Source organism: Microtus oregoni, unplaced genomic scaffold, assembly GCF_018167655.1.
Source record: "Microtus oregoni isolate MIOR12 unplaced genomic scaffold, Mior012 000002F_ref0000024, whole genome shotgun sequence".
In the NCBI taxonomy this organism is placed as follows: Eukaryota; Metazoa; Chordata; class Mammalia; order Rodentia; family Cricetidae; genus Microtus; species Microtus oregoni.
The window spans coordinates 37,646,128-37,672,892 of NW_024543061.1; the positions used below are offsets into that span (position 1 = coordinate 37,646,128).

Sequence of the window (26,765 nt, forward strand, 5' to 3'; positions counted from 1 at the left end):
TTGAAGTGAGGGCCACATATGGTGGGAGTTCTAATGTTCTCTATTCTTTCTCCCCTTCTTGTTTTAGGGACTGGTATTGTAGGAGAGTTGATTTAGCAGCTTCCTTTGGGACTATAATGAACAAAGCTTCCGTGAACATTTTTATATGCTTCTTGCCTGGTTGCCCTCATTATTCTTGGGCACATGCCTACAAGAAAGCTAACGGCTTTCCACAGAAGTGAAAGCACTGCCTTGCTCCTGTCATTTTGCCTGTTGACATCTTTTATGAGCTACTCAGTGTCCTTCCAATAAACAGGGGACCATTTAACTTAGATTTTAACATCTGTTAAATATTCTCCCCAGACTGCCTTTCATACTTTCCTCCCAGCTCATCTTTAATGACAGCTTTCCCCAGGTTTGACTTGAGCATGGTCATTTACGAGTCACTTTCTATTTTGTTTAGGGGAAAACCTTTTTATTTACTGAGAAAGGATCAAGCAAAACTAGGAAGGAGACAGAAAGGAGTTCTGTCTCAGACACTGTTATCATCAAGACTGCATTTTCACAAGCACCATCCTATCTAGCATCCCTTTCCATGTCTTTTGTGTATTAGTGAGTATAGTACAAGCTTAGTATGAGCAATCTGAGATATCTCCATAGCTCCAGTCCCCACATTAACCCCATTAACCCAAATATAGTGTGAAGAAGAAAACTTTAGCCTTAAGTTGAAACATATATACTTTTTTTTGGCCAGCTTCTCCCCAGAGGTATTTCATGACCACCATTAACTTTCATGAACGTTTCTTCAGGGAACTGAACACTACATGTTCTGCTCACAGATTACCATTCTTTAACTATTTGCCAGCGGACTTACATCTCACCAAGGAAGAGTACCCATAGTCTCAGGCCATTCATTACAGGGTCACACACTGATAACTTATATGTAGGGATATGTTTAGTATTTCAAAGTTGCATTCTTTTAAATCACATAGCAAAATGTTGTCCTTTACTCTCACAACTTAACATTTCAATTATGTGTATGCATTTATATCATTTAGAACACTTACATTACTTAAATAATAGTTAAGATTTTGTTCATTAAAATGTTAAGGTCTAATTTACATCACCTTACAGCTGACACTCCTTTATCCATGATGGTCAATGTAACTCAAATATCTAAAGTAATACGATGAAGGTTTACAATCTGGGCCAGGCTATGAAGAGCAGTACATAATCACTATGCTGTTGATTCCTCACAGTTATCTTAGAAGGTATTCTTAAAGTTTTAAGAAGCTCACAGAGTTTAAGGCACAAATCCATACATGATTTACAAGCTACAGAATTGGGAGTCAAACCCTTGTTTGGCTAATTACAGAGTTCAGCTCTCTTTACCAAATCCTTTTCCCACCATTGTTGACTCTGCTATTTGCCATTTCATAATAACAACAAAGGCTCTACCATCCAGCTAACCAAGATCAGTTCAACTGGTTGTTATCAATTGCTATAATCGATGTGGGGTGTTCTTATGGCTTTGCCTGTTCTAAAAATCTCAGGAAATCAGTACCTACCTGACTTGCTCTCCCAATCCCTTTCAGTAAATTTAGAGGCTATCAGTAATTCTGTCAGGCACATATGCATTTTATCATGATAAAATTTCAACCATTTTGTTATAGCAGCTCTATAGAAAATAGTGGTAACAAAACACCCCAGTTTGAAGGGCATTTTAAACACTGTACTAAATGCTTTATGAGGTTTTACTTGCCAATCCCTAAAAGTCCTTGGTGACTTAATTCCAAAAGGATTAAATAATAAAAGAGGACTATATTGGTCCACTGAATTGAAAATTTCAGAGAGCAACCAGAAGCAATGTGTTGAGAGCTGAAAGGGGTCACAAGATCCTAGTTCCTTGTTCTCATCTCTCACTTTTCTCTGCATCAGTTCACATTCTCTCCAAAGGTCAGCTCATGTCTTCAACTTCAACAGAAAGAAATCTTCTTTTAACCAAGCATTTCTATGCAGACCTCATTTTGAGTTTGATTTAGCCAAGTTGGGTCAAAATAATCCCACTTTCTAGCCACACTTTGTGACTGGGGAAAGACTGTTTGGCAATGTCTAAGTCACAGCACTATTCCAGAACTCCTGTCTACTGCACAGTGAAAACTTAAGATTAACAGGAAAGAGCCCATACTATTACTATAAAAATGATTAAGACACAGATAAACAGGAGCAGTGGTTATAAATGTAAACAGTGGTGCTCATCAGCATTTCCCTTCAAGGTGTATGAGGCTATTGTTTTTGGACATTTGCCAGCTGTAAAACATAAAACCAATAATCAATACAAAGGTCCTCAGGATACTTGTACGTCCCTCTCTATCCCTGTGGAGTCTATGTGATCAAGATTGCTTATTCCACTCCTAATATGGAAACACAGCTCTTGACAGTCATTCTAGCATCCATAATGGGACAAAGGGCCACACCCAGTAACGTAGAAACTGTAAATCCTTCTGTCATTGAACAGATTCCCCAAGAACAAAATCCATATGATCACAGCTGTAAAATCTAATGAATACTAATGACTCCTCGAAGTTCTTGGTAACTAAATTCAAATGTCAAACCTGGCAACCATTTTTACATTGTAGTTCCTTAATCCATACCTAAGAACACATACATGGTTAAGGTATAAGAAAGAGGAGGAGGCAAATTGTTAAACACACGGATTCACTTAAACCCAGTATTAGGTACCTACAAAGCAAATAGAGGTCTTAAAATAACACACATTTATTACCTCATAGTGCCCATGCATTGGACTCTGGGCATGATTTAAACACTTTCTTTTCTTAGTCTTATCAGGCCATGTGGTCATCAAATACTTTAGTGTGGAAATGGAGACTTCTTACTCCCAAGGGTGGTGTCTAGAGATCTTCCATATGAAGGACAGGCTTCCAATTTCCTTGGTGAAGAGGCCAGGGAGCACTCAAAAATCTGAAAGATTCTCTTTAGATCCTTTCCATATGCACATTTCTTTAGAGCGCCACAGCCCACTTACTCAGCACCAGCAATAGAGAATCCATCCACCTATATCGATGATGTATTATCAGAAGGGTTGTTTTATCAATTTTGACAGGTAATACAACCTAATTTTGATCTTTGCTTTTATGCATGTGTGTGCAGATGACAGGGGTCAATGACAGGTGTCTCTGTCAATCACCCTCTGCCTTATTTTTCAAACCTGGGTATCTCCCTGAACCTGAAGCTTGCTGACTCATCTAGAGTAGGTAGTTGCTCAACAAACTCCTGAGGATGCCCCTGTCTTCACACCATAGCACCGTGATTACGGGTACAGATCCCCAAGGCTGACTCTTATTAAATGTGGTTATGGAGATTTGAACTCATGTCCTCATGATTATGTGGCAAGTATTTTACCAAATAAACCACCATTCCAGCTGAAATTTTGATAATTACATAAATCACTCTTTGTATATTGTGTTAGTTAAGATTAAGTCACAAATTACATTCTTGCCATGAAGTATTATAAAGGGAAAGAATGTAAGTTATTCCTCTAATACACAGAAGTTAAAAGTGTGTAAATTTTATATCAATGCTACAACATTTTTTGTAGAATGATTTTAACATCCCCAGATATTGGTGCCTTTGTGTGGGAGTCTAGAATCAATTCCCCATGGACACGGAGGAATGCGTTATGTGGGCAAAAACAATTTCCAAAGTCTGACCACTTGAGATAACACCATCAGTGAAAACATGTGTGACCACTCCCCTATGGGGTTTTGATTTCTTACAGGAAATGGTGATAAGATATTTGACACATGCTTGTAGAGATGTGATTGTGGATGTGCAGGAGTGTTGGTCACAGTGATCTGAGGGTACAGCATGAGAGGAACAGGTATCAATGACCTGAGAGGGAAAGGAAGGATCCTCCGAGGAAAAGGAAGCTGACACAAATGTTCAACTTAGACACGCACCTACAAAGAAAAGAGAAATAAAATCTAATCTTCCTGATAGTTTTAGCACACATTCACTTCACGGTTCTTTGCAGTATGAGTGGCAAAAAATAGCAAATTCAAAGTCAAGAGGAAATAGCAAAAGAATTACTGTCTGTCAGAAGATCATCTTCCAACTAGAGGCATAACTGCAACAAAGGGCACTAACAGCTGTGCTGAGGATGCTTCCAACCCTCCCTTGCATTGATCCCATTCATTTGCTGGCTTTTCTGCCATGGTGCTAAGGAATGAGGAAGCTCCATGCATATCTCTCCATCAGTGAGATAGGTAAATTGTATTCTTTTGTGGTTTGGTCTCACAGTGAACAATTTGAATCCAATTGCCAGAACTGTTAGATCTAGAGATGGCAGGATCAGCACACTCAGGAGAGAAGCTTATGGGACTGGAACTAAAACCAGTGCCTATCCTACTTCATGAGCTGGGGATGAGGGAGAAAAGCTGCCGGCTTACCAGGAACAGAAGACAATAGCTGTAGCAAGAGCAGAGTCTGCTGCAGAATGACAGTGGCATATGGAAATGATAGCATCCATATGAAGAAACAGTCCATTAAAAGTGCCTCTGATTATCCTTCCTCATGCAAACTCATTTTACCATCTTCACTAAATGAGCTCCTAAACACCCTGCTTTGCAATAGCTGCCCCATCCACAAAGCAAAACTCACTCTGACATTTGAAACTGGACTGCATGAATATCCTACATATTGGGGTTTCTAAAGCAATTAACATCCTTCCCTCTGCCCTTCAGTTTACCCTGCCATTGGTGTGCATGCACACACGCAAGCATGCCTCTGCGATTGCTGGCCTGCTTGGAGGAGGCCCATTAAAGGGAGGCACAGGTGGTCCCCTGGTAGCTTAGTGTCTGCCTGTGGCCAGCCTAAGTGAATTCAGGTGGCCTTAGACTTCTGATCACATCCATGCAGCCAGGGAGGAAATGAAACCTTGTTTATCATCTTGATAAACCGTCTCTTTCAATGCCTCCGGATGCCATATGCAACTTGGTGGAGTCAAATGCTATTAAATTGTCATCACTGTCAAAGGGAGAAGTAATAAGTTTTTCTACCTGAGTCTTCCTTAATGACTTCTACCATGTGTAGCACAAATCAGTTTCTGTTTGCCTCCTTTCCCCTTAAATGTCTGTGATGTTTTGATCTCCCTGGCTGTTGACATGAAACACAGTCTCATATTATAAATAAATATAGACTTTTATTATTACCTCTCAGCCAAGCCAATAAAATACCAGGGTGACAAGGGTCAGCCCCTCAGCCGGAGCTGAGCAGAAATATCTATCTCCTTGAAGTGACTCACAGAAGGCAGAGACTTGGAAGACTCTCTCAGTGGGCAAAAGTTTTGGAGGTGCCTCCACCCATCATTCTCACTGTGATGCAATGTATCATCAGTGGACGTTATATAAGCACACAAAGGGTTGAATGTACCCCGTTTAGTCTCGTTAACTTAAAAGATAATATAGTGAATGGACCTTGCTGTATTGTCAGCAACAACTTATCCATATGTCATTGGCTGAAAAAAAAAAAGTAACAAAGTTTACTAGTTGGTTGTAAGACATGATTCAACAGTAATTTTGGGTTTTCAGTTCATCAGGGGCAAGCATTCTGGAGGGGCCACTAACTGAAATAAGAAAGGCAAACTGTGCTCCATACAGCCAGATCCAGCTCACCGTTAAGACTTGTATGGTCTAAAGGCTAGGAGAAATCTCTACTTTTTCAATGCCTGTGAAAAATAATCAAAAGGAAATGATTTATGAGACATCAAAATCACATGAAATTCAAGTTTCTGTTTCCATAAATAACACCGGTGTGGGTAGACAGCCATGCTCACCTGTTCCCATATTGCTTGAAGCTATTTACGTGATATAACAACACTGTTTGGCAGTTGCCCTTACTAAAAGGCCTACAAGGCTGAGAATATTTACAGTCTGAACCTTTATAGAGAAGGTTTGCTGACCTCTGGTCTAAAATATTGCTAGCTACTGCAATAGCAAAAGGGGGATCTCTGGAGGGTTTTGCACCGTCAATTAGCTCTCAGAGTGGTTGTGACATATCAGTTTTCCTAACAACCAGTTGTCTAGCTGTAGCAAGCTTCCATGGCCAGCCTTGGAATGAGAGAAGACAGAGCTACCAGTGAGTGTCAGCACAACCTACCACAGAAGACAATTGCTTTCCATTCTCCTCCCGTGCCAATGTTCCACTTGTATTCACTCATTCATCTTCACTACAACTCATAAGGGACTAAAGATGACTGTTCTCTACTTCTCAGATTAGCAAAATTGGCAAGAAAGGTATCATGGTTTCCTTGACCTAAATATATCTGATAAAGCATGGGAGAGGTATCAAAATCATGTTAGCATTGCTCCCAGGTCTAAATTCTCATCTCAACGACTATGTTTCTAACCATTCGACCTATACATGGATATCTGAGATTAAAAACAACAACAGCAAAAGAAAAAAAAACACCCCACAACAGTCTTTGATACAATAGAGCAGCAGTTTTCAAACTGTGGGTCATGACCCCTTTGGAGGTTGAATAATCTTTCCCAGGTAGGGTCACCCATGACCATCAGAAAACATGGATGTTTATATTTTACTTCATAACAGCATCAAAATTACAGTTATGAAGTAGCAATAAAATGATTTTATGGTTGGGGCGATTACATCATGAAGAATTGTAATAGAGGGTCAAAGGATTAGGAGGGTTGAGAACCACTGCCAAAGAGACTGCTTCCTGGCAAAGCCTTTTATTAAAGAAAGAATAGATTTAACCGAAACACTAATTTCTTGTTTGTTTGTTACTTGCTTAATCTAATGTGTTATACGTGGTTTTCAAGTTCCAGGCATGCTGAAGAAAGAGCTTTTAGTTTAAGAAGAGTTTGTGGTGAGAAGATCTGCCAATGAGTATCATTGTTAGAATGTATATTCCAGAGGATTGTGTCTTTCAACTACCTTACCTAAGTTATCAGACATCGTGTTTTTATCCTGTCAGCTTTGCACAAAGCCAACTTAGTAATACTATGCTATGAGTATGTTGTCATTTAACTGCAGGAGAGATCTTAAAATAGCTGTGGTGTAGCAGTGATGGGCTGTGAGCATCACATTGTTTATTAGTGGTTCTTTCATGTTATCACGAAGGCTCTTGTATATCATCAGTGCTGTGTTACCTTCAGCATCCATCATATTCACTCAGTGGAAGATAATGGGAGGAAATCCCTTAAAGAGATTTTTTGAAGTACATATATATTGTTGCACTTCTATACTCTTTTATTCCAAGTTTTATTCATTATTAAATGTCATTAAATATGCGTAATGAAACACAGACTCCAAATGAATGGCATGGTACTTAGGCAATGAAAGAGCATGATGAAGAGGCACTGAGATGACCCATTACCACAGATGAACAGTTCAAATGTATGTGGCCCCTGACAGGAGCCTCCTAGCACTTGAAAGATAAATGCAGCCATTCCCACCAACCAGCAATCTGTCTTTCAGCCATCAACTGGAACAAATGCCCCTCTTCCAGTAGTATTTTTAAAAAACAAATTGCATTTTTATATTGGTAAGAAGAGATTATATGCTGCTACATTTATTAATTCCCTATCAACTGTCTAATACTCTCAAAATTCCTTAAAAAGAGAACATTTTATTTCAGAGGAACCGAGACACAGAGGGCACTATTTTGTAACCTTAGTCCCTGAGCTGAGTAACCCGAGACAGGCTTATTATTTGAAATATCATTTCAGCATTAATATATTCAACCTCAATGCCACTTTTTCATATAATCCTAGGGAAATTAACATAGCCACAAGGGTTCCTCGTATGAAATAGGATATCCTGTGTCTTGTCAAGAAATTATCCCCATATCAAACTCAGCCTTGAAGGCTACCAATGGAGAAAGTCAGATTGCCCATTGCCTAGCTAAACTTGGTTCAACGATGTGGCTGAAGAAGGCCTGCAGGAGACTTAGACCAAAACTGGCCTACTTTATAATGGAATGGTAGGCAGAAACATCATTTTATTGTCTTGAGTCCTAAAAACAGAAGTAGAACACATCTTATTGTTGGAGATTATAGCTCAGGGATGCTTAAAAAGCTCATATGCTGTAGTTCAGTTTCCAGAGACATTCATGGTCATCCAGGATGAAAATGCATCTTTGAGAGAGAATATTCCCATGTATTTGCTTTTATTTTTATTTATTTCATATTTACTTTACTTGAATAATTATGTTATGGACAATAAATAATTTCCAACACCACAGCACTTTACTAAGTATTGAGGGTAAGTCTAGACCAAGCATATTTTGAGGATGAAGAATCGTTAGACAAGTTATATTCTCTACTTCATTTTAATAAAGAAAAATTCATCGATGGACCTGAGGATAAAACTAAGGCATTTTGATGTCCAGCTCATTATAAGGACCACAATCTTCAGGGTCAAACAAAGCTTTCCTTACTGTTAAGGAACAAAAATCTGACCTTATATAAGGAATAGTCCAGAATTAGTGATTCTTTTCTCTTCTAAGATTATTGTTAGGTAAAATTTATTCTCATGTGAATACAGCCATTAATAAACATGATACATACAGTTGTGTTCTGCTGTATCCACCGTATAAGTCATTTCTTCCCTAAAAAGAAGAATCTAATGAATAATATGAGTTGCTTTGAATGTTCCTTCAGTATTTTATTTCAGGGGCATTTGAGAACTGAATACAGCCACCTAGTCACTGAAAGTGAAGAGGAAAAGATACACCTGGCTCATGCTGGCAGAAAGAGGAAAAACACAGGGAGACCATTACTCCCATCAATATTCCCATCTAGTCTAAGACCATCTCCACAGCATCAGAACATCAGATTCCCTTTAGTGCCTACTTTGAACCCAGCATCATGGTAGTCATCTGTCTGTACTGCTTAACCCCTGTACCTTGTCCTCAAAGCACCGTTATAACGCTGGCACCATCATCCACTTCTCAGTTGAGAAACCAAAGTGTGAGATGAAAAAATAAGAGGAAACATCCTGTCCCAGGACTTGAACCTTAGCAGCCAGCTTTTATGTATGGCCTTCCCATTGTATGCCGCATCAGATGTGGCTATTCTTCCCAGGTTTCTTCTTCTTTATTGAAAATTTGTCTTGTAAATGCCCAGATCCCTGGAACAGAGAAGATGATAACTTGTTTAATCTTAAACTACTTAAACACATTAAGCAGCCATTTTGCCCTGCTTGACCAGGCCATGCTTGAAGATCCATTAGTGTCTCTCCTGCCAATGATTCGCAGACAGAGAGAGACACTTGGAGCTTCCTTCCAGCCCATTGGGTCAATAAAGCATTTTTAACAGAGTCTTAAATATGCATTTCTGACATCCGCTACAATAGATTTCTAAAGAGTTATTTTTAAAGCCTGATCAGGAAGTCCTATAAAAACGAGTCTCAAAGACTCTGCTTTATCTTACATATTACAGCTTTTCAAGAAAGGAACTACTTGAAAAAAAGTGAAAAATCTAAGTGTCCAATTAATCTTGTCAATCTTAACATACTTCCGCCTAGGTTTTATTAATTTCCTCCAAATATTGCTTTGGTTCTGTCCTTGTTGGCTTTCTGTTGCTGTGATAAACATTGTTACCAAAGCAGCTTGTAGAGGGATGGTTTTATTTCATCCTACAAGTCACAGTCCACCATCAAGGGATGCTAAGTAAGGAACTTACAATAGCTAATGAGAGCAGAAACTGAAGCAGAGAACAAGAACATGGAGAAAAGTCACTTACTGGCTTACTCCATAGCTCACATTCAGTTATCTTTCCTTTACAGCCTAGGCTCAACCCCATCCAGGAATGAACAATCACCCACAGTGGGCAGGACATTTCTACATCAATTACCAGTTAAGAAAAGGCCCCACAGACATACCCATGGGCCAGTCTCACAGAGGCAATTCCACAGTTGAGGTTCCCTCTCCTCGAGATGCAAACCAAGATTTTTCCAACATGGACCTTAAATACCTATCCTTGCTTGGCTATTGATAAAGATCCATGCTTCATTCGTGTGTGTGTGTGTGTGTGTATGTTTGTGTGTGTGTGTGTGTGTGTGTGTGTGATTAGTTGCTACTTTATTTCCAAGTTATTTCAACTAAAATAAAAAGCTTATATATATTTTACCTCTACTCAAAGTTTCAACTTTTTAGGTGTCCTGGAAAGTCACTTCTTTATTTCTGAAGAAAGAAAATATAAAGACAACTTTTTATTTTTTATTTATTTTTTTAATTAATTAATTTATTTATTTATTAAAGATTTCTGCCTCCTCCCCGCCACTGCCTCCCATTTCCCTCCCCCTTCCCCAATCAACTCCCCCTGCCTCATCAGCCTGAAGAGCAATCAGGGTTCGCTGCCCTGTGGGAAGTCCACGGACCGCCCACCTCTATCCAGGTCTAGTAAGGTGAGCATCCAAACTGCCTAGGCTCCCACAAAGCCAGTACGTGCAGTAGGATCAAAAACCCATTGTCATTATTCTTGAGTTCTCAATAGTCCTCATTGTCCGCTATGTTCAGCGAGTCCGGTTTTATCCCATGCTTTTTCAGACCCAGGCCAGGTGGCCTTGGTGAGTTCCCGATAGAACATCCCCATTGTCTCAGTGTGTGGGTGCACCCCTTGCGGTCCTGAGTTCCTTGCTCGTGCTCTCTCTCCTTCTGCTCCTGTTTTGGACCTTGAGATTTCAGTCCGGTCTGATCTCCAAAATATATAAAGAACTCAAGAAACTAGACCGTAAAAGGCTAATCAACCCAATTATAAAATGGGGCACTGAGCTGAACAGAGAATTCTCAATAGAAGAAGTTCAAATAGCCAAAAGACACTTAAGGTCATGCTCAACTTCCTTAGCGATCAGGGAAATGCAAATCAAGACAACTTTAAGATACCATCTTACACCTGTCAGAATGGCTAAAATCAAAAACACCAATGATAGCCTTTGCTGGAGAGGTTGTGGAGAAAGGGGTACACTCATCCATTGCTGGTGGAAATGTAAAGACAACTTTTTAAAAATGTTCAAAATATTAATTTATTTGGGAAGGGGTGGGGACCTGGGGACCTGGGGAGAGTTAAGGGAAAGCATGGATTAAATACCATAACATAGTTGTGTCCATGTCAAGGAGTTTATACAATCAAATATTTGACAATAAAAGTTAATGGTTAGCCTTTCTTCTCATATACCAATGTTTCCTATCTAGCTATACTCACTCTCCATTAGTTCTTCCCTTCTCTGCTTCTTTCTCCTTTCCATCTATCACAGACATGTAATCAATTCCATCACTTAGAAAATAAGTCTGCCAAAGCTTTATAGCAAAAGTGAGCATTATTTTTTAACATCAAAATCATGCATTCTGAATGTTATTATGGGAGAATTATGTGAAGGGTATAAACATATATTAGAAAAATTTTTGTGTATTGATTCAGGAAGAGCACTCAAAGACTTTGAATTATGGTTTCTCTCTCCTTCCCTCCCTCCTCCCTCCCCCCTCTCTCTCTCACACACACAGAGCAAATGAAGAAATTCCAAGTGTTCATTTTTGTTCTGTTTTCTGGGAAAGAAAAGAGGTTCTCTGTATCTCCTGGCCTAGAATATTGTTTTCTTTCCCCAAAAAGCCTGCTCTTGTGGAAATTTAAATTGTCCCATTATGCTGGTTCTTGCTTGTAAAACCATCAACACATGGATAAATACATTTCATGGACAGATGAAAAGGAATAGACATAAGAAACTTCCTACGAGTGACCATTTTCAACTGGTTTTTCCCAGTTTGTAGCCCAGAATGAATTAGTTGCTTAGTATAGGCTACTTTTAGTAGATTTCCAATCCAGGGGAAAATTCTGGTTGTAATGACAACCTTCAGTTCTGTTTTTAATCATCTGTCTGCCAATCATTCTTAGGCTTTCCCTTTCCATCATGACACTCAATTGCCATCAGTGCGGAGTCCTTTGAAAAGAAACATTTTCCTTAGCAATCCATCTCTCTTGGGTCTTCTCTCTTGTGTAGAGCAAAACAGTGATGCACGGAGCTGAGAAAGAGAGATCTCTTGCTTGGAGCATTTGGGTTTGGCAGAGAGTTGATGCTGCCAAAAATAATCTTAAAATGATGACTTCTTTTCACCTTTGAGGGTATTAGAAATTTTCTTTTCCTTTTAAGAATAAATTTGATAATGCACTCAGAGCTCTGACAAACCAAAGAGATCAAGAGGGATGGAAAAGGGAACAATGGCCCATGGGGTTTCCTTGCAAGGGATTTTCCCCTTGCACCTGGGTGAAGGTAAGTGAACAGGGTGAGAGGCAAGAGAGTCTATTGAAATTTGGGTAGGGAGAGAACTAGGAGGTTGCTGTCTACTGAACATACTTAGCTATTTCTGAAGGACCTACATTAACCAGACACTTCATGTATTAGGACCTAACTGGAAAATAACAGAACCCTTTATAAAGGTAAACTTAGGGTAGAGGCTTGCACTTTTATAGATACTTTATCATAGACTTGTTTTCTATAGTCAGATGAACAATGATTTGAATATCTGAGTAGTACAGACAGCAGCCAAACTGTTTGTTATTTGCACTGTATCCTCTGCCATTAGTTAATCAGTTATTCCACCTGGGTGATTGGCTGAGCATACAAATGCTCTACAGAATCCCGAAGAAGTCATTTTCCAAATAATCCATATGCAGAAAAGGGAAGTCTGATTGTCTGAGTTCTTAAATGACTGCTCTGACAGGCCATAGATCACCTTGAAATCATTTCAACTTGGACAAAGTCAAAAGTTGGGAATGGATTGGCAATGGCGCCACGGAAAAGGCTGAAAAGCATTTGCATGACAAGTATTGTTGTGATTTCTAAATAACTTTGGCATTTAGATTTAAAGGGACAGTTCACAAGGTGGTACTTAAAATACAAATAATATTAAATAAAGGGGTCTTTATTTCCAGTTTCCAGAAAGGGGCATGATAAAACTTCTCTTTGATTCAGACAGATGTGTGTGTGTGTGTGTGTGTGTGTGTGTGTGTGTGTGTGTGTGTATCCATTCTGCTTTTCCAAGCAGTCAGCTGATGTGGACAATAGACTTTGTAATCTCTGTAGTTATGCTACAAAAACAGGGTTTTACTTTCCTACAATTTCATCAATTTCTGGTTAAATTTGACATGGATCAAATTAAACATGGGATGCTGCTATCTATCACTAAGAAATATTAAATATAGATCTGGGTGGGGAGCCACATTTGGCATGTTTACTGTACTTTAGTTATTTGCTGAAGAAATCCACCTTTTTCAATTACATTCTGTATCTATGTGCCTGGCCATCATTTATCCATCCATCCATCCATCCATCCATCCATCCATCCATTCGATGCTTGCCATTTAGTACTAGCTTTGTATAACTGGTAATGGGCTAAATGTGATTGCTTTCATTCTTCCTTAACAGAGTGCTATGGTTAAAGAACACTTTGTTGCACTAAATTTTCAGGCACTGTGGTAGCAGACCCTTTTCCTTGTGTGAAGTCAGCTGGACTCCTTTACATGACCTATAGACCCCACAAATCATAACTTAGAATAAGGGAGACTTTTCCTATAAAACGTTACATATTTTCATTTTGTCAGCACAAGCAAATAAACTCAACTTACATGATCAGGATAGATCTGAATATTGAACTGCTGTGGGAATCACTGATTTGGTTAGACAAACTGGCCAGAGAGCTCCGAGGATTACTTGTCTTTGCCCGAACATTGTTGGCATTGCAGAAGCCTGCCACCCTCCCGTCTCACGTGGGTCCTGGTGATCTGAGCCAGGTCCTCAGGCTTGGGTGGCAAGTTTTTTACTTTGGCTTTTGTCAACTCTCCAGATTCAGTTAACTGTTTTAATGGCATTGTTGTCTGAAGTCCCATTTGTGTGCATCTAATCCAGTTATCAATTGTGTCTGGGACTTGTTTCCTCATATATTGGGGGTGATGTCATGTAAAGTTGTTGGGATCCAGCATGCTACACTCTAGATCTTTTATGTCTATCATTGCTGCTGACTTGAGTCTAAATCAAATGAGATTCAAAGTACCTCCTGGGAGCATCTACATCCCTTTTTCTGTTTTTCCTCCAAAATATTGCAGCTGCTGGGTATTAAAGCAAAGTAGTCACTTAAATTAGTAGTATTTTCATGAAATATAAATCTACCTATTACAAGTTTGATTGAAGGAAGTTGTAGGTGACAACTGCTAGCTAAAGCAACATGATCATTGGTGATTAGATGAGAGTGTAATGTATCATTGGCCCTGTTGCATTAACTCTAATTTCATGCCTGTGAGCACAGAGATAGGGAGATGCTTTCCATTGTCCCAAGTTCAAGTCATTCTATTTCCTGCTCAGTATTATACAGTGCTATTTGTCTCTCTTGCTTGGCCACCTTTCTTTTCTGCAATCCCTCCTATACACAGGTGCCGAGGATGTGGTACTGAAGTAACACCCACAACTGGACATTGTCTTTCCAAATTGCTATTCTGGCCACACTGCAAGAGACAGGATTCTCTTAAGAGAAGGAAAAGGAAGTGCCCTCCAATTGAATCTTGTCTCATCTGGCCTAGAAGCCTTAGTTCTTGGTTGTAGTATCTATTTGAAATGCCACAATAATTGCTTTGGATAAACGGCTCCAAACATAATTATAGCATAAGGCCAGGACACCTATAATATGCTCATTTAACATCTTCATCTTGAAGAGCCAAGAAGTTCGGAAGTATTCATAATAATGATAAAAAAATCAAGGTAACGATGGTCACTGTGGCAAAGGGACATAGAAGCCAAAAGAAACCTCATAGTATTCAAATCAGCAATATTTGAAGCAATTAAATGACCTCATACTGCAAAATCAGATCACGCATAAATAAAATCCATGAGTATACATAGGTACATGTAAGTAAATGAAAATGAGGAGAAAGATACCAAGCTCATGCAGAAGAATTCCAGATACTTTTATGAATTATCATAATCTCAGGACACAGAATATAACTCCTTGGTTCCTAAATGTAGACTGTTCACAGCAACTTCTTTCCAGGGAGTATACTACAAAGTAGAAAGGAAGGGAAAATACAATAACAATGAAGATAGTAGTCAGCTACTACCTCAGCCTGGTGACAAAATTTAACATCTAATAAGGGAAAGATGGATTGATAGTGTATACCTGTGGTAGGATGGGACCAGAGCAGCATTTATCTTTCCAATCTTCCTCCAAAAACACATAATCTCACTCTAATCATAAGACAAGCATTAGGTAAAGCCCAACTTAAAGACATTAAAGGCATTTTGCAAAACGCCTGACCAGTCTACCCCCAAAGGCCAAGGTTACTAAAAAGCCATGAATGTTTGAGAAGATGTCACAGCCATGAGGCACCTAGAAAGATAAGAAAAGTGAATACAGTTTCATCTGCCTGGTTGAACCCTGGAGTAGAAAAGGTTAAAGTTAAGAATGTCTATGAGAGCTTAGACTTTGGTTAATGGAAATATGTTAGAGAGTGTGATTCTTGAGCAAGAGTAAGAATCAGAAAGTGAGAGTCCTCCAAACAAAAGTCAAACAAACCCACAGTGGTCACCACCTGTCAAAGCAATGCATAAGCCAGTGGAAGAATTCCCAGTCATCAAAGTCAGAATCTGCTAAGCAAGCAGGTGCCATAGGACTGGATCACAATGCCAGGGATCAATAAAGTACAAGTGCACCATATTGAAGATGTCAATAATTAGATAACACAAGCAGGAAATAGCAGAGTGAGATAGATTTGAGGCTTCTCAGTACCATCTTCATAAATATTGTGGAAATCTAAAATTACTCTATAATAATAAATTGACATTTACAATGCCTCAGATTATCATGTTATACATGTTATGATGAGTTCTGCTCCTCATAACTGCCAATTGGAATCTTGCCTTTCAACTCAGACTCTTGGAAATTTTCTGTAATCTCCCTTTACAAATGGATCTCCCCCTCTACCTGTTTACAGACCCTGAGATATACTCTATTGCGAGTAAAGTCAGCTAATTTATTTATTTAATCAGTCATTTTTAAAAAAAAGATTTCTAGGCTTCCTCTGTGTTGATAGGACTGAGAACAAATAAACAATAACCTTGATCTTGTCTTAGTTTATAGCTTGAGTGGGAGGAACCACCAACATTGACTTCTGGGAAATTAGAAATTCATGGAGTACTAAGAGTGAATAATTGTGGAGATCATGAGACATTATCTAAAGAATTGATCTTGGCATTAACAAAGAAAATTCTTGAGGATTCTCTCTCTCTCTCTCTCTCTCTCACAAACACACACACATACACACAAACACATATACACACACAAGCATGTACATGTATACATATACATATGTGTGTGTACCCTGTTCTATATCCCTCCTCTTTTTCTTTATAGTTTATGTGTACATGATGGAGGGAGGTGGCGTTGGATGCATAGGCACTAAGACAGTACTTCAAGACTATGCCTCTGTGCTTGAGTGATGGAGCTGGATAGGAGCTAAGAGGCAATAGAAGGGACCATATACACTGAGACAGGAAAGAGGATAGTTGGACTTGAGATGTAACTCTGCATGCCTAGCATACACAAAGCCCTGGTTTGGGTCCTCATCATAGCCAAAACCAAACAAGAAACAAAAGGAGAGGAATGGCAGGCAGAAATCCCCTCTGCAACTGTTGTTGCAGGTATTGTTGTGGGACTCTGGGCTATGCATCAAGCTCACTGATAAACTCCTTAGGTGGGCATGTTCTCTACTTTACATCTGCATATCTGCTGTAGGAGTTGGGATTATGATTCTCACTTTACAGATGAGGAAATTAAGACCCTCCAATACTAAGTGGAAAGAGTGAAGTTCTAATGAAAATCAGTGGGTTAAGCTTTGGGCTCTTCTCTTCTCTTCTCTTACAGGAGATAGAACTACATATCTAATATAGGTCACTTTGGTGTGTTTCTTTAACAGCAGATGAAGGCTTTGTAGCAGTTGTTATTAGTACTTGGGGACAAGGTCCTCCCCTGCTGCAGCAGTTTGTCAGGGAGCATTGTCGGATGTGTCATGGTATCCATTTTTTTAACTAGGATGCAAGTGGCATCTTGCTCCTCCTAGAGATTACAAGCAACAAACTTTCTCTAAACTTTCCAATGACTGGTGGGAGAGAACCACATCATGCCCTGTTCCTACTGTACATAAAACACTGTGTTATAGCTGAGTTCTCAGAGAACTGTCTTAATTATCTGTTTTTTTCTGTCCCCTTTTTCCACTTGCCTGTGTTACCTTCTATGTATCTGGATAGTAGATAGTTGCCTTAGAGCTTATAACAGTATCATATAGAGCACTTGTTCAACAAATTCTTGCTATCTGTTTACTGAATGCCAAAGGTAAAAAATTATAAGGTCAAGAATTCTAAGAGCCCATTTTGGTAAAACGAAAATTCATTGTCTCTGAATTCAAAACTTGATGATAGGAAAGTTAATTCTTAATATCTTTTATAACTCTGAAAAACTCATTGCTTCCAGATGGAAGAAACTGACCCAAGCTGACTGTGGCAATGCAGTCCTTTAATCTCAGCATTTGAGAGGCTAATAGAGAAAATGGCTGGTTTATGGGCTGCTTAACAACAACAGCAAAATCAAAAGCCACCAACATCTACCCTGACCCAGGAGCTCATCTTCCCAGGAGCTAGTAGAGAGTGGGATTTATTAGGATACACATATACATTGGTTCATGCCTGCGTGAGCCCTACCTATTTAAATGGCATCCTATGTAGCCATGCCACAGAAAGCACATAGCATTCCTTCTAGAAATTCTCCCTTTCATTTGTGCATGCCATCTGGCTTTGACAATGATTCTGGACTAGATTTTTATTCAGTTCAGCCCCCTTATCATGGGTAGGCAGTGGGAAAGAGACCTGACCTGGCCACTTTATGGCCTTATAGGTTCTGCATCACTGGGTTTTTGCTTCTCTTCATTAGTCGGTGTTCAGAGAACCTTACATGCAGATAGCACAGGTAAGAGTGCTCAGCACAGAGTATCTAAATCAGGTGGTCTTTTTACTTGGCATGTAAGCTCCAGGCATTTGCTGCTCCACTGCTTTCTATTACATCCAACCCAGAATCATCACATCTCGAGATGCCCATTTACTTATTTGCTGGTGTTCTTCACTGTTTTGAGTGTAGCACTTCAATGCCTAGGTTCTCTGAGACTGTAATGGACCATGGAAGAGAGCTCTTTAGTAATTGTATGTCACAGGGCCCCTCTATAATTCCTGTCATTTTCTCCAAACCTGTCTGTGTATTTTAATACACCACAGGAGCCCTGGAGTTAGAAATAATCAATGTCCATCTTTTTATTGTCTTGACAGAAGGAGGGACCTGCGAAGTGATTGCAGCCCACAGGTGTTGTAACAAGAACCGTATAGAGGAGCGGTCGCAAACAGTGAAGTGTTCCTGTCTACCTGGGAAAGTGGCTGGGACAACAAGAAACCGACCTTCCTGTGTGGATGGTAAGTAATGGGTTTTAACCCTTTCTATTGGATATCCACTCATTAATTCACTGCACACAACATACGATGTGTTTTCTTGTGTAAACTGTGTTTCTGGACAATGGACAAGGCATATCTAAACTGTTGTGATGCTAAATGTCACAACTCAGCATATATGTGGAACTTTTGTTCCTTTTGTGTTAGGTTTGAATGTCTACTTCAAAACTCATGTTGAAGGCAAACTGCCATTTTGATGATTCAGGAAATGAGGCATCTGGAAGGTGACTGAGTCATGAGGGCTGCACCATCGTGAGTGAAGTTAGTGCTATTAAAAAAGGGGAGTGTAGCCCCTCTTGTGCCCCTCCTTTTCTGGTTCCCATTATGTAGTGAGGAATCATGAAAGGCCTCCATTAGAACATGAACATCCATCAGAAACACTCATGAAGTTCCCACTATGTAGTGAGGAATCATGAGAGGACAACATCAGAATACAAACGTCCATCAGAAACACTCATGCCTTGATCATGAACATCCAAGTCTCTAGAGCTGTGAAAATTAATTTATTATGTTTGTATGCTATCTAGTCACAGGTGTTCTGTTATAGAAGCACACACACACAAGGGGGGTTAAGGAGAGAGAGACATCTGGCTTGAGCGATTTCACATATTTTAATATAAAACTGGACTCGCTGAACATAGCAGACAGTGAGGACTACTGAGAACTCAAGAACAATGGCAATGGGTTTTTGATCCTACTGCACGTACTGGCTTTGGGGGAGCCTAGTCTGTTTGGATGCTCAGCTTACTAGACCTGGATGGAGCTGGGTGGTCCTTGGACTTCCCACAGGGCAGGGAACTCTGATTGCTCTTTGGGCTGACGAGGGAGGGGGACTTGATTGGGGGAGGGGGAAGGAAATGGGAGGTGGTGGCGGGGAGGAGGCAGAAATCTTTAATAAATTAATAAATAAATAAAAAGGAAAACTAAGTAAAGGAAACTTTAGAACAAAAAATTGTATGGATTCAACTTATTTGGAAAGAATTTTGTTTGGGATTATGGTAGTGTTAGTAATAGGAAAGTTTGCAGTACCTAAAGTTCATTTAAAAGATATTTAGTGATCACAAATTATCTGCCAGGTATCACTCTAGTTGCTTTGGATATATGAGTGAGTGAACACCATTGTCTGAGTATGTGCTAAAATCTGGTACACATTGCTCATTGCTGTTTTAGCTAATCCTAACAAAACACTTACTGTTGTTATATGAGGTTTCTATTCTGTGTGTTATAAATCACACTCAAATTTAACAGCTGAAAATACCAAACACTGGACTAGGGTTGTGATTCAGTTGGTAGAATGCTTGCTTAGCATGCAGAAGGCATTGAATTCAAACCCCAACATGGCATAAACTTGGTGTAGTTATGCATACCTGTGATCACAATGGCTGGAAGGTAGAAATGGAATCAGAGTCATCCTTGGTTACATGGGAATTTCAAGACCAACCTGGATTACATATAACCCTGTATCAAATAAATAGATTAAGTTAAATTTCCAATGTTATCTTACCATGCCTGTGGATTAAGACTTAAACTTAGCTGGGAGGTTCTGTCTTGAAAGTGCTCATGGAGCCGCAATTGAGTTCTATCATGTTGACTGGTGCTAGTGGGAGATTTTAGGATGGCTTGTTCATATAGCTGTTGGCAAGTACTATGGTTCTCTGCCATGTGAACCTATCCATTGGAGCTTGGTTTCTTTATAATATGAGGGTAGGTACTCCCCAGAGTGCCTGCAAGAAAGCAGAACATAAGTTCCAATGCCCTTTATGTTAAACCTTAGAGCTCGTGTGTCATTATTTTGTTGCTATCCTATAGGTTACATCAGTCTACCCTCTTTAGTATAAAGCTGGTTGCCAAAACATAAAGACAAACATACAGAAATCATAAGAGGCAATGGCAAAGACTGGATATCAGAGGAGGCTGTTTCTTTCCCAATGCAAGCATAAAGAAATAGACTAAGGATAGCAGGATAATCCCCTTAATACATGCTTTGACAGTTTTTTTCTTTTGTGACTCTTAATGCCAGTATCGCAGACTTTAATCCTAAATCTTGCTGACACCTTAAGATAATCTTATATACTATGGCCAAGCAGGGAGACTGTGCTTCCCTACAGTTAATAAAATTTAAAGGTTTAGGTGTGATTTGATTTCGTGATTCTTCACCAGGGTAGTTGAGACTCAGAGAAATGACCCATGAGTGCAGGGTCATAGAGCAGGACTGAGAACTTCTATCTCTTGGCTTAGGTCCTCTCTTCTTTTTCTAGATATGCAGGGTAAGGAGGACACTTCCTAGATAAGATTGCATTTTGTATTTTTCTTTTTGGACTAGTCGGTGGTTGAGAGAGAAGCACACTCAAGTTATGACAAGGAAAAGATAAGTTATTTTAGAAAGTACAAGAATTCTGCAGGAACCACTGGCAGTTGCTGTCTTTGTTCTTCCTTTGATTTCTGATCTTTGCTTACTTCATTCTCCTTTTTAGGGCCTGATTCTCTCTTCAAGTATTTGCTTCACACTCTCATATGAATTAGAAATGGTAAAAGGCACCACTCTGATCTTACTTGGCTTAATAGTAAAGCTTCAGTAAAGCATATTTAACCAAGATCCCATGCTGTAAATAAGATTTGTGAGACAACAGTGTGTGTGTGATTGGTCCAACGTGGGTCAAGAGGTCAACTTTTGCCTGGTCAACGACAGCCAGAGGAACAAGCATACATGGCCATCAATCTGTCCTTCTATTCCATGGAAAAGTCAATTTAGTCTTGAAGGATGTGACTACCCAAATTTTAGAATATAGTACTATCAGTTCTGTACTGTAGCAGTGTGTCCCAGGAGTCACTTGGTAATATCGATCAAGAAGGGGAGTGTTACTACTGCTGGCCCTACCAAGGAATACTGCTAAGCATCCACATTACACTGGACTCCTCCCCTGACCAAAGGATTTACAACAGTGTCATTGGTACTGAGGTTGACTGACTTAGATTGTGATTTGGACTGTTTTGTATCACAATGAACACCATGAAGAATTGGTAATGAGGGAAGGAAGACAGCTAGCCTACTAAAGCCATATTGGCCTATTACAGGAGGAAGTACTTGCCAAGAAGGCAGGAGGCATTGTACTGCATAAAGCTACAATGGTCTCTTAAGTTCTTGGCCAAAGAAAGCATTGAGGTTGTTACCTATAAATCTTCATCCTGCTTCTAGTTTATTTTCATCACTAACAATCTAGAATGGATTTGCCTTCAGATTTTGGATAAAAAACACAAAGTACAGTGTATTGGCTGTGCTGAGAGAGTGAGAAATTGCATTTGGCTCTAATTTTGTGTTGGATGATGAACCATATGACAGCAATATTTTCATCTCACGACAAGTTTATTTAATTTTGGAAACTATTGTCAGTGTGATTGTTTCAAACAAAAAGACCACCACCTCCGTATTCCAAGAAAAAATAATTTAAAAGTTCTTTAGTATGATGATGAATATTCACATTTAAATAACACTTCAATTTCAAATCTATGGGCTGTAACATGGAGGGTCCTGTTTGTTGTTGGGTATTTTGTCCCGCCTGGTACCCCACAACTGTTTAACCCCAAAGAAAATCACACAGAGATCTCTATAAGTTATAAAGCTGATTGGCCCATTAGGTCAGGCTACTTATTAGCTCTTGTAGCTTATATTAACCCATTATTCTGATCTATGCTAACCATGTGGCTCAGTACCTTTTTCAGCTGGCAACCTACATCCTGCTGCTTCAGTGGCCTGGGCAAGAGTGGGAGGAATCAACTTTCTGCTTCCCAGAATTCTCCTGTTCTCATTTCATCACCTCTACTTCCTGTCTGGTTTCCCCGTCTATACTTCCTGCCTGGCCAATCAGCATTTATTTAAAACATGATTGACAGAATATAGACAATTCTCCTGCACCAATGGGCATGTATGAACAAGTACATGTAGCCATCAATTAATTTGTTTGGAAAACCTAACACTCAATATGAAAAAAATAAGTACGGAGCAATCATTTTGATGGAGTTGCTAGAATATTGGACTACATTATTCTACCAGAATCACAGCTAAACCTTTTACCAGTAGAACAGCCTCTGGCAACGTGTGTCTCTCTCACCACAGTGTGTTGTCCTCTCCAAAATGAGAATGCGAAGGATTAATGCCTCCTGGAGCTGAGGTAAGGAATAATAAAACACTGATTGTAATGTGATTTCCACATTGGCACTCAAGTGTTCTCTAAATTATAGGTTCTATTTCTTATCTTACTAGTAAGTGTGAATAATTGTTAGAAAAATCACTGTCATGTAAATTCAGCATGGTGGCATCTTGACCCCCATGTGTTCTGAGAATATTTTCCAACCAATCATCCTGGATAGCATCGATTGCTTCTCAGGAGTTCAAGTTCATTGTAGGGATTTTTAAAGCCATAGATAAATAATACCCATACATTGAAAACATCCATGATATCATTTCCAGAAATGGTCATGGCTTTGGTGATTGCCTTATAGTCCTAGCCAAACACCCAAATGTAAAAGCTCGATGGAGATATTTACTAGATTTAGATTCTGTGACACTAATTGATAGAGGGCTCATTTAACTTAATATATGAAAAATATTTCCCATGTTTGTGAATATTCTTCCAGACATAATTGTCAATAACTACATAGGATTCTCAATGATTAAATATACCTTCATTTATTCACTCTCTGCTTTCCACACTTGCAATATTTTTTGAATTCCCCTTACTCTCTTCCCTAAGAGGCAGAGACAGAAGGTCAACCTGGGCTGTGGAGCTCCAGGAGACCTCATGCATCAAATATAGTTAAAAGCAACATCTGGTATTACCACACTTGAGCTTCAAAGGCTTTCTTGTAAGATTCAAATATATAGGTAAATAGGAAAAGACATTACAGAAATATGATATACTTCGAGCGATGTCTGTATCTTCCTATTAGATATCATAGGAATTGTACCTTCTGGAGTCAATGCCATAAACTAGGTAGAAGTGATTCTGTAAAGCATGCTTTCAGTTCTATATAATTGAGTATTAACAGGGCAATGCATCTCTCTCTCTCTCTCTCTCTCTCTCTCTCTCTCTCTGTCTCTCTCTCTGTCTCTCTGTTCCACTCTCTCTTCCTTTTCCTACCCCCCCTCTCTCTCTGTCTGTCTGTCTCTGTCTGTCTCTGTCTGTCTCTCTCTCTGTGTGTGTTCCACTCTCTCTTCCTTTTCCTATCTCTCTCTCTCTCTCTCTCTCTCTCTCTCTCTCTCTCTCTCTCTGTATGTGTGTGTGTGTGTGTGTGTTATAGGGAGGACCTGTTTCATAATGAGATGTTCATACAGTACAGGGGCTTTGTAATGCCTTGTAGACATTAACCTCAGTCTAAACTAGTAAAAGTCTCATTTGACTTTGTAACTTCATCTGTCTTTCTTCTCAGTAAGAGAAGAGGATGACTATTTCAATGACTACACTTCCTGGTGATTTTGACTTGAGGCTCTTATATTCTTATGTCTTACCCTCTGTCACCAGGCATGGGGAGGAGCACAGAAGCAAACTTCTTTTAGAGATCTCTAATCTTTCACCCATGAGCATCCCAAGATCTCCATAAACCCTTTGCTAATACAATGAGTCACTACTTTCCTAGTAACTTTTGTAACACAAACAAGTCCTTGTACATCAGCACAATCTTCTCCTTGCTTGTCATAAGGCTGCAAGACAAGAACACATAGAAAGAAAGGGACACAAAGATTCTGACAGCACAGAAGACTGGCAGACATGAGGAGAAAGGCCACAGAGTGAGAGAGCCATAGGGAGGAAAGGAAAGGTAGTGAGTTAGAAAGGGTATTCCATAGACACTGAACACAAACACTAGACAGATCTTCCACGAAATAGATTGATTCATTGTCTTGAAGAACTGTCTATTCAGTATTGCTATTGTTGTTTTGGGATTGTTTCTTTTGGAGAGGATTATGTTTTGTTTTTCGAGATTATAATATAATTACAGCATCCCTTCTTTCACTTTCCTCCCTTCAAACCTTCCCATATATCCCTCCTCACCCTCTTTTATGACATATTTTTTCACTAATTGTTATTGCATGCATATATGTTTATGTATATATATATATAAATATATATATATATATATATTTTCAAAATATAATTTGTTTGGTCCTTAGAATGTTACTTTGTATATTTCCAGGGCTGACCATTTGATACTGGACAACCATTTGGTGTTCTCTTCATTGTGGAAGGCCACCTTTCCTACTCCCAGATTTCCTCAGTTTACCCATAATTATTTGTGTAGGGTTGAGGCCTCATGGACTTTTTTCTGACCACGTTACCTTGTCTATTGATGTCAACTTTGTTCAGCTCATGTTTAGGCAGTCATGTTGGCAGAAATTCGTGAGAATAACTAGGATCCACAATCTCACAGCAAACTCTCTGAACCTCTGGCCCCAAAATCTTTCTGAATGTTTCATTACACTTCGATGAGGGAGTATTTTACAGCTGTATCCTTTGGGCCTGGGCTCCACAACTCTGTATTTTGACTGGTTGTGGTTTTCTATATTGATCTCTGTCTGTTGTAAAGAGAAGCTTCCTTGATGAGAACTACACTTATCTGTAGGTAGAAGGACAACATTTTAGAACAATTAAAGAAAAATTTAACAGACATGATAGTGTAATTCATAACCTGAGCACTCAGGAGACTGAAGCAAGAAGATCATAATTTCGAGGTTGACCTGGGCTACATATAAAGTTCCTGTCGCAAACAATTTTACTTGACAGAGTTAGATTTGTAATATATAGTCTCATACAGTTGTATGACATGAGATTCAGAACCTGAATTTTTGCAAGTGTTTCATGGATATCGATTGGATGGAAAAGACATGATAAAATTTTCTTGATGTACTTGACATAAATCCCAAAACACAATATAATGCTGGGAAAGCCTGAGAATAGAGATAAATTTTAAATTCAGCATATTTTCCATAGAATAATATTATATACAATTTAACACTAAATAGTCCCATTGGTAGCCTGCCAAACTGTACTATCATATTAAAAGTTCTAAGAAGTTCTGTAGACGAGCAGTTGGTTAAAGTTGCAATGAGTGTCAAATATTTTATACTATAAGCTTTTGTTCTGTTACAAGCACTTACATAGACCTTATGTGCTCCATGATATAGACACAAGGCCATAACATTGTAGATACTATAGTTTTTCTTTGTTTTTCCTATGTCTATGTCTCAGAGTTTTTCCTTAGACCCCCCTAGGCAAACAGTGCACGGATCTTTCCAATATCTCATGACCTGTGAAGTTCAGGTACGGTTTGCCAATAATCTAGAGACTTTTCAAGACATAACCTAAAAATTTGTTTGCTTTATTTTCAAATATGTTAGTGATGGGAAAAGATTTCTTTGTGTTCTGCACTGTTGCTTGTCATCCACTCAATGAAGCACCATGTGAGGAGCTGATGTGACGTGTCAGAGATGCCATTCTCCACCACCTCCCTCTAATAGCTGCCTTGCTCTTGAAAGGACAATTCCAGCTGGCTTAATAGGCATAACCAACTCCTCCCAATAGAAGAGAAGCTCAGATGCCCTTATGTGTGAAATGGCGGCACTTGCAGATGCAGATGTGGGCTTTAAATTATATGCGAGTTCTCTTTGAAACAGCATTGAGTTCCCAACTACAGACCAGCACCCGCCCAGCCACAAAAGAACTGGAGGCTGCATTCGTACAAGAAGCACCTCTTAACTGAAAGCCAGTTTCTGCATTCGCTCCTTTTCATGATGAGAAGAGCAGGAAGCTGGTGAGCAGTGGTTTTCAGAGCAGAAGCCATTGTACTATCCTCCATCACCTTCCTAGCCTTTCCTTCCAGTTTGCAGAGTCGTTACCAACAGAGAGAAGAACCATGTGCACATCATTCCTTTGGCCAGCAGCGTACCATAAGTTTGGAATTGTGTTTGGATAGGACACCTCATCTTTCCTCAGCCTCCATTCTTCTGTACAGCCACTTCAGTTTCTAGCACAATAATATTACTGACACCTGATTCATAAAGACTATGAGATGAAAGTCATGTGACTCATATAGTCACTTTTCTTTGACTATTTATTAGCTAAAAGCAAGTTATTTCATAATACATTTTAGTGTAAAGTAATAAACAACACGATATATACAGAAATATGTGTATACACCCTATAGTACAAATGTACACT

General features: G+C 39.3%; 1 protein-coding gene across 1 annotated transcript in view; it reads left to right on the forward strand.

Annotated features, from left to right (window-relative positions):
• Tafa1 (TAFA chemokine like family member 1) overlaps positions 1-26,765 on the forward strand; it is a 515,503-nt gene that overhangs the window by 383,558 nt on the left and 105,180 nt on the right. Inside the window, exon 3 of the mRNA XM_041638018.1 lies at positions 18,379-18,519. Coding sequence (XP_041493952.1) covers positions 18,379-18,519 — 141 coding nt within the window. The remainder of the gene's footprint in view (positions 1-18,378; positions 18,520-26,765) is intronic.